Here is a 13,716-nt window from a genome sequence, read left to right on the forward strand (position 1 = left end):
CAGTTCATTGGTGATTAATGAATATTTGGACCTGAGGCTTTTTTTTTACCTGTCGATTTGATTTTTAAATGATTTCAATGACTTTTGGAAGTCAAGCCTTGTACCTCAGTTGCATGTGTTGTGTTTTATGAATTGTGGACGGAATTATCAACTGAGAAATAAAGTTGAACAGAAATAATCATGAACTCTTAAAGATGATGATGAAAAGAAAAGGTAATATTGCATATAATATTATATCTAAGTATGAACTAATTTGCGCAATACAGTAAATATTCTTAGTCTACCCTAAATAAGTGAAAAAATGTTTGGCTCAGTTTACAGAAAAGTGTATGTCACACTTCCTTTCATTATGGTGCAACATTGTTTCCTCCTCAGATGAGTATTTAACATCTTTATTATTGTGGGGATCAGTGTGTAAGTGCTACACACACACACACACACACACACACACACACACACAGGTCAGAGTTTGGGATCCGAATGAATTATTTTGATGAAAAAAATTATTATTATTTTATTTTATTTTTTTACAAGAGTTTACTCATCAAAACTGCATTTTTAATACGTTTTTTTATTTGCACTGATGTTAACTTAATTGAATTTACACTATCTGTCATTTGCCTTGCGCTGCTTTATTTAACTTTATTTTTAATTTTATTATATGCCTTTTTTTATATTCCCTTATTGTATAGTTGTATCTACATTTTATATTTGATCTAGATTTTTAGGCTTTAATGTTAATGGTATCTGTATGCACCGGGGTCTGAGTGTAACGCAATTTCGATTCTCTGTATGTATGTACTGTACATGTGGAAATTGACAATAAAGCAGACTTGACTTGATTTATTTGATCAAAATACAGGGGGAAAAATTAAATATTATTTTGAAGTAAAACAACATTTTTCTATTTAAACATACATAAAAATCTATTTTATTTCTGTGATTTTCAGCATCATTACTCCAGTCTTCAATGTCACATGATATTCAGAAATCATTCTAATATGATGATTTATTATCAGAGTTGTGCTGCTGAAATTGTGATATTCTTTCAGGATTCTTTGATTAATGAAAAGTTAAAAAGAAGAGAATTTATTTAAAATAGAGGTCTTTTCTAACAATAAAAACTAGAGTTCAAAAGATTGTGGCCAGTAAAATGTATTCTTACATTATAAAAAATAATAGAACTCTTTTAGGATGTATTGTTGATTGTTTTGATTCAGATCGGCACTTCGGAGCCTGTTCGCGACTCGGTTGATTCAGATCGGCACTTCGGAGCCTGTTCGCGACTCGGTTGATTCAGATCGGCACTTCGGAGCCTGTTCGCGACTCGGTTCGTTCAGATCGGTTCCTCTGAGCATTTTCGCGATTCTGTTGATTCAGATCGGGACTTCAGAGGCTGTTTGTGATTTTTTTTGAAAATTCAGATCTGGACATAGGACTAGGAAGTGCGAGTTATTTGATTCAGATCAGAACTGTGGAGTAGAGCCCCGCACGGGACTCAGGCCCTTTTCAGCTTATCAGAATTATGGTCCCGAAAAAAAATTTAAAAAAGGAAAAAACAACTTAAATAGAAGCATTCTAAAAATAGAGGCATTATTGATTCTTTTATAATTATTTTTATTATTATCCCACTGGTTTTGTTGAAGGATTGTGCAAATGTAAAATAAAATTTGTTTGTCAAACAGTTCATTGGTGATTAATGAATATTTGGACCTGAGGCTTTTTTTTTTACCTGTCGATTAGATTTTTAAATGATTTCATTGACTTTTGGAAGTCAAGCCTTCTTGTACCTCAGTTGCATGTGTTGTGTTTTATGAATTGTGGACGGAATTATCAACTGAGAAATAAAGTTGAACAGAAATAATCATGAACTCTTAAAGATGATGATGAAAAGAAAAGGTAATATTGCATATAAAATGGCTCAGTTTACAGAAAAGTGTACGCACACATCCTTTCATTATGGTGCAACATTGTTTCCTCCTCAGATGAGTATTTAACATCTTTATTATTGTGGGGATCAGTGTGTAAGTGCTACACACACACACACACACACAGGTCAGAGTTTGGGATCAGAATGATTTTTTTTGATGAAAAAATTATTGTTACAAAGGTAGCGCAAAAGCGCCATCTAGTGGCTGTTAGTAGATGTGCTGGAAGTGATTGCACATGACAATAACAGCTGCGCCACAGGAAAACTGTTCCTAAAGTCGCGATGCAGTGTTGGGGTTAATTATTAATAACTGTGTGCGTCCATTTGAGAAAAGTGAGTCTCAAATTCTCATCATTTGTTTAAGATTTATGTGAATATCTAGAAATAATCGAGTATTTGGGTAATACATCCACTCGATAGAATTAATGAGTCAGGCCATATCGTTAGTATAGGATGAACGTCATTGTAAAATGTTCATGCACGTTGTTTGTTAGAGATTGAAGTGTTGCTCTTGGATTATTGAAACACATACCTTATTATTTGTTATGTACAAATTAATAAGTGAAGAAATTGTGACTTATAAGTTATGATTTAGCCTGGTTGAGCTGTTGTATTGTGCTAGACATGATGCTTAGCTAATCAACATCAATAATTATGCTTTATGTAACATTGATTACTGTTTTGTTTATTTGCAGCCACACACACAACCAACATGCTTATGATTATGAGTTAAATCTACCATCTCCATAAACATAAGCTGAGTGCCAACTGCTGCATGCAACTTTGTACCTATATTGTAAAGTGTGGCAATGTTGCTGTCGAATGTATGTCTGTGCTGCTGAAGAAAGTTCAGTAAACTGTTCAAACTGATTCCTGCCTCCTGTCCTGCGTTCTGACAGACGCTCCAAGGCGAGAACTATAACCTCCTAAGCACCTGTGGTCCTTTCTCTCAAACAATTATTATTATTATTATTTATTTTTTTACAAGAGTTTACTCATCAAAACTGCATTTATTAATACGTTGGGTTTTTTTGCACTACAATTTTTTTTATCTGCGCTGATGTTCACTTCATTGGCTTTGCACTCTACCTGTCATTTGCCTTGCGCTGCTTTATTTAACTTTATTTCATTTTATTATATGCCTTTTTTTACATTCCCTTATTGTATAGTTGTATCTACATTTTATATTTGATCTAGATTTTTAGGCTTTAATGTTAATGGTATCTGTATGCACCGGGGTCTGAGTGTAACGCAATTTCGATTCTGTGTATATATGTACTGTACATGTGGAAACTGACAATAAAGCAGACTTGACTTGATTTATTTGATCAAAATACAGGGGGAAAAAAGTGAAATATTATTATGAAGTAAAACAACATTTTTCTATTGAAATATATATATTAAAATCTATTTTATTTCTTTGATTTTCAGCATCATTACTCCAGTCTTCAGTGTCACATATTCAGAAATCATTCTAATATGATGATTTATTATCAGAGTTGTGCTGCTGAAATTGTGATATTCTTTCAGGATTCTTTGATGAATGAAAAGTTAAAAACAAGAGAATTTATTTAAAATATAGGTCTTTTCTAACAATAAAAACTAGAGTTCAAAAGTTTGTGGCCAGTAAAATGTATTCTTACTTTATAAAAAATAATAGAACTCTTTAACGATGTATTGTTGATTGTTTTGATTCAGATCGGCACTTCGGAGCCTGTTCGCGACTCGGTTGATTCAGATCGGCACTTCGGAGCATGTTCGCGACTCGGTTGATTCAGATCGGCACTTCGGAGCCTGTTCGCGACTCCGTTGATTCAGATCGGCACTTCGGAGCCTGTTCGCGACTCGGTTGATTCAGATCGGCACTTCGGAGCCTGTTCGCGACTCCGTTGGTTCGGATCGGCACTTCGGAGCCTGTTCGCGACTCGGTTGATTCAGATCGGCACTTCGGAGCCTGTTCGCGACTCGGTTGATTCAGATCGGCACTTCGGAGCCTGTTCGCGACTCCGTGGATTCAGATCGGTTCCTCTGAGTATTTTCGCGATTCTTTTGATTCAGATCGGGACTTCGGAGCCTGTTTGTGATTTTTTGATTTTTGTAATATTGCATATAAAATTATATCTAAGTATTAACTAATTTGCGCAATACAGTAAATATTCTTAGTCTACCCTAAATAAGTGAAAAAATGTTTGGCTCAGTTTACAGAAAAGTGTACTTCACACATCCTTTCATTATGGTGCAACATTGTTTCCTCCTCAGATGAGTATTTAACATCTGTATTATTGCGGGGATCAGTGTGTAAATGCTACACACACACACACACACAGGTCAGAGTTTGGGATGAGAATGATTTATTTTGATGAAAAAAAATATATATTATTATTAGTTTTTACAGGCGCTTACTCATCAAAACGGCATTTATTAATAAGGTGTTTTTTTTTTTTTTTTTTACACTACAAAATAATCTAGGACTGGACTGATGTTCACTTCATTTAATTTGCACTCTATCTGTCATTTGCATTGCGCTGCTTTATTTAACTTTATCTTTAATTTTATTATATAATTTTATAATTTTATTTCTTTTTTTATATTCCCTTATTGTATAGTTGTATCTACATTTTATATTTGATCTAGATTTTTAGGCTTTAATGTTAATGGTATCTGTATGCACCGGGGTCTGAGTGTAACGCAATTTCGATTCTGTGTATGTATGTACTGTACATGTGGAAATTGACAATGAAGCAGACTTGACTTGATTTATTTGATCAAAATACAGGGGGGAAAAAAGTGAAATATTATTATGAAGTAAAACAACATTTTCTACTTAAATATACATTAAAATCTATTTTATTTCTGTGATTTTCAGCATCATTACTCCAGTCTTCAGTGTCACATGATATTCAGAAATCATTCTAATATGATGATTTATTATCAGAGTTGTGCTGCTGAAATTGTGATATTCTTTCAGGATTCTTTGATGAATGAAAAGTTAAAAAGAAGAGAATTTATTTAAAATAGAGGTCTTTTCTAACAATAAAAACTAGAGTTCAAAAGTTTGTGGCCAGTAAAATGTTTTCTTTCTTTCTAAAAAATAATAGAACTCTTTTACGATGCATTGTTGATTGTTTTGATCCAGATCGGCGCTTCGGAGTCTGTTCGCGACTCGGTTGATTCAGATCGGCACTTCGGAGCCTGTTCGCGACTCCGTTGATTCAGATCGGCACTTCGGAGCATGTTCGCGACTCGGTTGATTCAGATCGGCACTTCGGAGCATGTTCGCGATTCGGTTGATTCAGATCGGCACTTCGGAGCCTGTTCGCGACTCCGTTGATTCAGATCGGCACTTCGGAGCCTGTTCGCGACTCCGTTGATTCAGATCGGCACTTCGGAGCCTGTTCGCGACTCGGTTGATTCAGATCGGCACTTCGGAGCCTGTTCGCGACTCGGTTGATTCAGATCGGCACTTCGGAGCATGTTCGCGACTCGGTTGATTCAGATCGGCACTTCGGAGCCTGTTCGCGACTCGGTTGATTCAGATCGGCACTTCGGAGCCTGTACGGGAAGCTTTTTTTTTTAACCTGTCGATTTGATTTTTAAATGTTTTCAATGACTTTTGGAAGTCAAGGCTTCTTGTACCTCAGTTGCATGTGTTGTGTTTTATGAATTGTGGATGGAGTAATCAACTGAGAAATAAAGTTGAATAGAAATTATCGTGAACTCTTAAAGATGATGATGAAAAGAAAAGGTAATATTGCATATAATATTATATCCTCCTATATAAATTATACTCCTCCTCAGATGAGAATTTAACGTGTTTATTAATTTGGGGATTAGTGTGTAAGTGCGACACAAACACACACTGGTCAGAGTTTGGGATCAGAATGATTTATTATGTTTTTTCATCACAGAAATAAATGATATTTTAAAGGATATTAAAATAGAAACCATTATTTTATATATTTTATTTTGATAAGTTTGAATTATTACTGATTTTTGACTGTAGCATCACTATCAATAGCCGCGTGTCGACAGCAGGTGGCGCTGTTGCTCTATAATCCCCTGCAGAGACACTGAAATACAACCTTTTTTTTGTTTCAAACAGTTCCTTGAACAATTATAAATGAAGTACCTGAAGCTGACAATGAAGTAAATGTATAATAATTAGCACAGATGATTAATTTAGCGCTGTTAACGCGCGTGTGAGGGGCGGAGACGCGCCGCGGAGCGTCAGACGCGCGTGAGGACCAAACACAGCAGAACGGTAGGAAACTTCACTCCTCTTATCATTTCTCTTTTACTATAGCGATTTATTTTTAGATACGTGATCTGAGTCTTTCATACAGTTGTTTTATAAACGCAGTAACTTTGAAATCAGCTCTGAAAGTTCCTGTCAAGTGTTTAAAAACTATAATTATGATTTAATAATCCACAACTGACTTAAGCTGTTAACTTTTTTAATGTGTCTGACACTCCCTCTGAGTTCAAACAAACCAATATCCCTGAGTAATTCATTTACTCAACAGTACACTGACTGAACTGCTGTGAAGAGAGAACTGAAGATGAAAAAAGTGAACAGTTTAAGTCACAGAAGCTTTTGCTTTGTTTTGAACTCTCTCACACACAGACACGGAAGAGAAGACAATGCTGAATAAAGTCGTAGTTTTTGCTATTTTTGGACCAAAATGTATTTTCGATGCTTCAAAAAATTCAAACTGACCCTCTGATGTCACATGGACTACTTTGATGATGTTTTTCTTACCTTTCTGGACATGGTCAGTTTACCGTACACACAGTTTCAGAAACACACCAAGATATTATTTTAATAAATGCATTATTTTAGTTTTGAAATGATGTTTGCATTATTCGTGATCAACAAATGACAGCTATCAAAGTCTTTCAGCCAATGAAGGTTTGGCGTTTGTCATCAGAGGGTTGCTTATTTGATCCCACCACAGAGCAAACCCTAAAGATATTTTTTTTTAAAGATTTTTCTTACCAAAGAATACTTCTTTCACATTAAAACTTGTTTTACAAACTTACCAAGTTGTGAAGACCACCGGGCAGGACAGCTGTCCTTCTACAGTGTCTCAGATACCATGATCCTCCTTCACAAAGTCCAGACCAGGTTCACTCAACCTCTTTATCCAGGATTTGGGCTCTTTCAGGACTCAAGATCACTGCAAGTAGTCGACATGTAAAAATCAAAGATGCTTAACAACTGCCATGAGTAAAAACAAATACCTCAGAAATGGAACAAATACCAGCAGTCCTAAATAACACCTTCCTGTCCTGAATTGTCCTTAATATCCCAATGATGAAGCTTCTGTTTCGGAGAAAACCACATCATATATAAAATCTTAATTTTTTTTTTTTTTTTTGGTAGCCTGATGCTTTAGTGAATATATTTGTAAGGTACTGCACTTGCGTTCTAAAATTTTATTAGTTTTTTAATTACATTTATGACATATGGCAAAACTGCAAAACTGCTTCTGAAGTTCTTAAATTGTTGCATTTAAATTGCTTCTCAAAAATGTTAAATTTCTATCCTTTTTTATTACACAGTTTTAACACAAACTATTAATCTCATAGGGATCCATATTTGTCATTTATTAAAGAAACCGGTCCGATTTCCGATTTCGTTTCAGAACCATGGACAGCAAATGAGCATTCGCTGGTTGCACCTTCATCCAGTCCTGCGGCTTCATTGGGTAAAAACTAGATCCAGAGCTGAAAAAAGCATAACGACAGGCATCACATTGAGAACTGACACATATTTACATTCTGCTTAATGTAGATAGGGCCAACATCTTTGGCTGCATCACTGCACTTTGCTGGTGTTATTTTTGGTGTAATTCTGATTTTGCCAAACTCACGTTGTGGCACTGTCACTGTAGTAAAAATATCTCAGCCAACAAAAACATCTAAATGGTGTCAAACTGGAGTAAAAACGATGTGTTGTAGACAGACAGACAGACAACAGATTTAGTCCTTACCACAAAGTCTTTAATCCAAACAGAACAGGAGGCATAAACCAACACTAACGTGAACGAGACCAGACAAAGAGCACAGAAGGAAGAACTTAAGCACTGATACAAAACATAAATTAAATGAGACACCGCAGAACTAAACAACTAATCATATCAGTAAAACAGAAAAACCAAAGGAATATAGGAAATGATAAAAATAATCTAAAAGTCCATTAAACAGAAACTAACTGAACATATCCATAAAAGACTCCACATTGACATTCATTAGTAACTGTACTGTTACTGAGCAAAAAAAAACGTACTTTTAAAACAAATCTTTAGTGTGCAAACTATTAGAGAACAATAAGTCTGAGCGCAGTCAATTCTTCACGTTCATTTCTGTCTGCAGCATGATTGGATGAATGTTTAAGATTCAGCATCACGACTGTCAGAGCGGGAAATGGGATTTGGTGGATGCTCTGGAAGTGTGTGAGGAAGAACATGAGCTTGTGTTCAGGTGAATTTCTTGAAGAAGCGCAGCTTGAGGTAAGCGATGATGAGGAAGATGAGGGTCATGATTCCCAGAGCTAAATGATTCTGCCACAAACCCCAGGTTGAGTAACTGATGCCCTGTTTGCTCAGAAAGTCCTCACCTGTGGTGCAGCTGCAATGAGAAAAGTAGTTTTGAATCATTGCTTGCTGGTTTTCTACACTGTAATATCTTGTTGAATGAGCTCGATCATTTGGCACTGAGTAATACATTGATGGAAGAATCCTATCGGCTGAGGAATTTGATTGCTAAACTGTTTCAGCTGTGATGCATTAGTGAAGCAGTATTTGAGCAGTCATTGTGGCATGAGTGGCAGTCCTCATGTCAAGAAAGTCACATCACACTACACCTCTGTAAATCTGCTTATTCCACCATTTCTCTCCTCTTTCAGTCATGCTTCCTTAGTAACTTTATATAAGTGTGTAGCAGGAACACGATTCTTCTGATGATGCTCTACACTGATAATCTCCTCCACAAACAACAACGCAAGTGTTTCTTCACAATCTGATTTTCTTTACTTACATAAATATTTCACAAAAGCCTGTGAAAACTCATGCAAAAAAAAAAAGTGAAAAAAAGTCTATCACTTATATGCACTTACCCTGTGTCTTATATCATCTGCTATGCCACTCTCGTGTGAATGTGCGTACAACAGTTTGTGGAAGCTAGAGATTATAGTTTATTAAGTTTAAATTAAGGATATTGTTCTTACACAAGTGTGTTGATGCGCTTCAGAAGGCCTTTATCAATGCCTTGTTGTGTGGAGCACTTTTTATGATGGATGGATGCACTTTACTGGACTTCAGAATCTCAACACCCATTCACTGCCATTATAAAGCTCATTAACTCATTGTTAACTAGTCTCATGCAGTTTCATACTCACACTTCTACTAAAGTGCTGCTAACGTTCCTCATGTCACAGAAATTCAGGCCGGTGAACTCATTGATTTCCAAAGCCTGAAAAAACAATCATCATCATCATCCACAAATATACACTGTTTTCTGTTCTGCATTTAATAACACACAGCATGCTTAATTTTGATTAAGTATCAAGGTTACAACAACAACAAAAAATAAGCTACTTGCTATCTATCAATCCATTTGATCGATAAACTTTGCATTAATTATAAGTGAGCTTCAGGAAAAGATCATGCTACAGAAAAACATTCAGACTCACAGCGAGACCGTAACGAGGAATACTGAAATACTTCAACCAGTTCAACCAGTCAGCAACACTGGGGAGATTCACCAGCAGCCCCGAGAAGATCTGAACAAACACACACAGGAATAAATATTACACAAAGACTAAACATAATGTCAACATGACATGCATTTTATAAACTGGATCAGCTCAAACATCTAATCTGAAACATCTAGACCCATATAAACCAATACATAATAAACCTGTCCTTTTATTGCTATAATTATAATTATAAAATAATCACATCCAAAACAAAAGTTTTTGTTTATTTATTATGTATATATAAAACACACACAGTTTATATTTTGAAAATATTCACGTGAATATATTTATATTCATATAAATTATATCATATACATATTTTTCTTAAATATATACATGTATGTGTATTTATATATACAAGATAAATATACACAGACAGTACACACATTATGTAAACAAAAACTTTTATTTTAGATGCGATTAATTGAGATTAATCGTTTGACAGCACAGTGTGTGTGTATGTGTGTGTGTGTGTGTGTGTGTGTGTCCATGTGTGTCCATGTGTGTGTGGGCATGTTTTTGTGACATATCAGGACACAACTCTGTATAATGACATGGGTATGACACAGGTATTACAAGGAGAGGGTGACTTATGAGGACATAACCCATGTCCCCATTTTTCAAAACACTTATAAATCATACAGAAAGAGTTTTTTTGAGAAAGTAAAAATGCACAAAGTTTCCTGTGAGGGTTAGGTTTAGGTGTAGGGTTGGTGAATGGCGATAGAATATAAATTAAATTTACACTTAATTGAATTTACACTCTATCTGTCATTTGCCTTGCGCTGCTTTATTTAACTTTATTTTTAATTTTATTATATGCCTTTTTTTATATTCCCTTATTTTATAGTTGTATCTACATTTTATATTTGATCTAGATTTTTAGGCTTTAATGTTAATGGTATCTGTATGCACCGGGGTCTGAGTGTAACGCAATTTCGATTCTGTGTATATATGTACTGTACATGTGGAAATTGACAATGAAGCAGACTTGACTTGATTTATTTGATCAAAATACAGGGGGAAAAAAGTGAAATATTATTATGAAGTAAAACAACATTTTTCTATTTAAATATACATTAAAATCTATTTTATTTCTGTGATTTTCAGCATCATTACTCCAGTCTTCAGTGTCACATGATATTCAGAAATCATTCTAATATGATGATTTATTATCAGAGTTGTGCTGCTGAAATTGTGATATTCTTTCAGGATTCTTTGATTCAGATCGGCACTTCGGAGCCTGTTCGCGACTCGGTTGATTCAGATCGGCACTTCGGAGCATGTTCGCGACTCGGTTGATTCAGATCGGCACTTCGGAGCCTGTTCGCGACTCGGTTGATTCAGATCGGCACTTCGGAGCCTGTTCGCGACTCGGTTGATTCAGATCGGCACTTCGGAGCCTGTTCGCGACTCGGTTGATTCAGATCGGCACTTCGGAGCATGTTCGCGACTCGGTTGATTCAGATCGGCACTTCGGAGCCTGTTCGCGACTCGGTTGATTCAGATCGGCACTTCGGAGCCTGTTCGCGACTCGGTTGATTCAGATCGGCACTTCGGAGCCTGTTCGCGACTCCGTTGATTCAGATCGGGACTTCAGAGGCTGTTTGTGATTTTTTTTGAAAATTCAGATCTGGACATAGGACTAGGAAGTGCGAGTTATTTGATTCAGATCAGAACTGTTGAGTAGAGCCCCGCACGGGACTCAGGCCCTTTTCAGCTTATCAGAATTATGGTCCCGAAAAATTTTTTAAAAAAGGAAAAAACAACTTAAATAGAAGCATTCTAAAAATAGAGGCATTATAGATTATTTTATAATTATTTTTATTATTATCCCACTGGTTTTGTTGAAGGATTGTGCAAATGTAAAATAAAATTTGTTTGTCAAACAGTTCATTGGTGATTAATGAATATTTGGACCTGAGGCTTTTTTTTTTAAGGATTTGATTTTTAAATGATTTTTAAATGACTTCAATGACTTTTGGAAGTCAAGCCTTCTTGTACCTCAGTTGCATGTGTTGTGTTTTATGAATTGTGGATGTAATTATCAACTGAGAAATAAAGTTGAACAGAAATGATCATGAACTCTTAAAGATGATGATGAAAAGAAAAGGTAATATTGCATATAATATTATATCTAAGTATGAACTAATTTGCGCAATACAGTAAATATTCTTATTCTACCCTAAATAAGTGAAAATGTTTGGATCAGTTTACAGAAAAGTGTACGCACACATCCTTTCATTATGATGCAACATTGTTTCCTCCTCAGATGAGTATTTAACATCTTTATTATTGTGGGGATCAGTGTGTAAGTGCCACACACACACACACACACACACACACACACACACACCGTTCAGAGTTTGGGATCAGAATGATTTATTTTGATGAAAAAAATTATTATTTTTTTTTTGACAAGAGTTTACTCATCAAAACTACATTTTTTAATACTTTTTTTATTTGCACTGATGTTAACTTAATTGAATTTACACTCTATCTGTCATTTGCCTTGCGCTGCTTTATTTAACTTTATTTTTAATTTTATTATATGCCTTTTTTTATATTCCCTTATTGTATAGTTGTATCTACATTTTATATTTGATCTAGATTTTTAGGCTTTAATGTTAATGGTATCTGTATGCACCGGGGTCTGAGTGTAACGCAATTTCGATTCTGTGTATATATGTACTGTACATGTGGAAATTGATAATAAAGCAGACTTGACTTGATTTATTTGATCAAAATACAGGGGGAAAAAAGTGAAATATTATTATGAAGTAAAACTAAAAATGAAGTAAAAAAAAAAATGTTTTTTCTACTTAAATATACATAAAAATCTATGTTATTTCTGTGATTTTCTGCATCATTACTCCAGTCTTCAGTGTCACATGATCTTCAGAAATCATTCAAATATGATGATTTATTATCAGAGTTGTGCTGCTGAAATTGTGATATTCTTTCAGGATTCTTTGATGAATGAAAAGTTAAAAAGAAGTGAATTTATTTAAAATAGAGGTCTTTTCTAACAATAAAAACTAGAGTTCAGAAGTTTGTGGCCAGTAAAATGTTTTCTTTCTTTCTAAAAAATAATAGAACTCTTTTACGATGCATTGTTGATTGTTTTGATTCAGATCGGCACTTCGGAGCCTGTTCGCGACTTCGTTGATTCAGATCGGCACTTCGGAGTCTGTTCGCGACTCGGTTGATTCAGATCGGCACTTCGGAGCCTGTTCGCGACTCGGTTGATTCAGATCGGCACTTCGGAGCATGTTCGCGACTCGGTTGATTCAGATCGGCACTTCGGAGCCTGTACGGGAAGCTTTTTTTTTAACCTGTCGATTAGATTTTTAAATGATTTTTAAAAATCTGTACCTCAGTTGCATGTGTTGTGTTTTATGAATTGTGGATGGAGTAATCAACTGAGAAATAAAGTTGAATAGAAATTATCGTGAACTCTTAAAGATGATGATGAAAAGAAAAGGTAATATTGCATATAATATTATATCCTCCTATATAAATTATACTCCTCCTCAGATGAGAATTTAACGTGTTTATTAATTTGGGGATTAGTGTGTAAGTGCGACACAAACACACACTGGTCAGAGTTTGGGATCAGAATGATTTATGTTTTTTTTATCACAGAAATAAATGATATTTTAAAGGATATTAAAATAGAAACCATTATTTTATATATTTTATTTGGATAAGTTTGAATTATTACTGATTTTTGACTGCAGCATCACTACAAATAGCCGCGTGTCGACAGCAGGTGGCGCTGTTTCTCTATAATCCCCTGCAGAGACACTGAAATACAACCTTTTTTTGTTTCAAACAGTTCCTTGAACAATAATAAATGAAGTACCTGAAGCTGACAATGAAGTAAATGTATAATAATTAGCACAGATGATTAATTTAGCGCTGTTAACGCGCGTGTGAGGGGCGGAGACGCGCCGCGGAGCGTCAGACGCGCGTGAGGACCAAACACAGCAGAACGGTAGGAAACTTCACTCCTCTTATTATTTCT

The 13,716-nt window shown here is 35.2% G+C and overlaps 2 protein-coding genes across 15 annotated transcripts in view; one reads left to right on the forward strand and one right to left on the reverse strand.

Annotated features, from left to right (window-relative positions):
• Positions 1-13,716, reverse strand: part of LOC128011955 (broad substrate specificity ATP-binding cassette transporter ABCG2) — an 88,405-nt gene that overhangs the window by 45,984 nt on the left and 28,705 nt on the right. For 3 of the 10 annotated variants that reach the window (XM_052594781.1, XM_052594778.1, XM_052594773.1), the window contains exon 15: positions 7,918-8,560. The exons of 3 other annotated variants lie outside the window; for them this stretch is intronic. In XM_052594781.1, the coding sequence (XP_052450741.1) occupies positions 8,410-8,560 (151 nt within the window). In that variant the 3' untranslated portion in view covers positions 7,918-8,409. Of the gene's footprint in view, positions 1-7,917; positions 8,561-9,329; positions 9,404-9,623; positions 9,714-13,716 lie in introns of those variants that run through there. 4 more of the 10 variants (XM_052594779.1, XM_052594774.1, XM_052594775.1 and 1 more) reach the window with 3 other exon arrangements.
• ftr92 (finTRIM family, member 92) overlaps positions 1-13,716 on the forward strand; it is a 72,817-nt gene that overhangs the window by 23,313 nt on the left and 35,788 nt on the right. The window lies entirely within an intron of this gene.

The sequence above is a fragment of the Carassius gibelio genome, chromosome B23, assembly GCF_023724105.1.
Source record: "Carassius gibelio isolate Cgi1373 ecotype wild population from Czech Republic chromosome B23, carGib1.2-hapl.c, whole genome shotgun sequence".
In the NCBI taxonomy this organism is placed as follows: Eukaryota; Metazoa; Chordata; class Actinopteri; order Cypriniformes; family Cyprinidae; genus Carassius; species Carassius gibelio.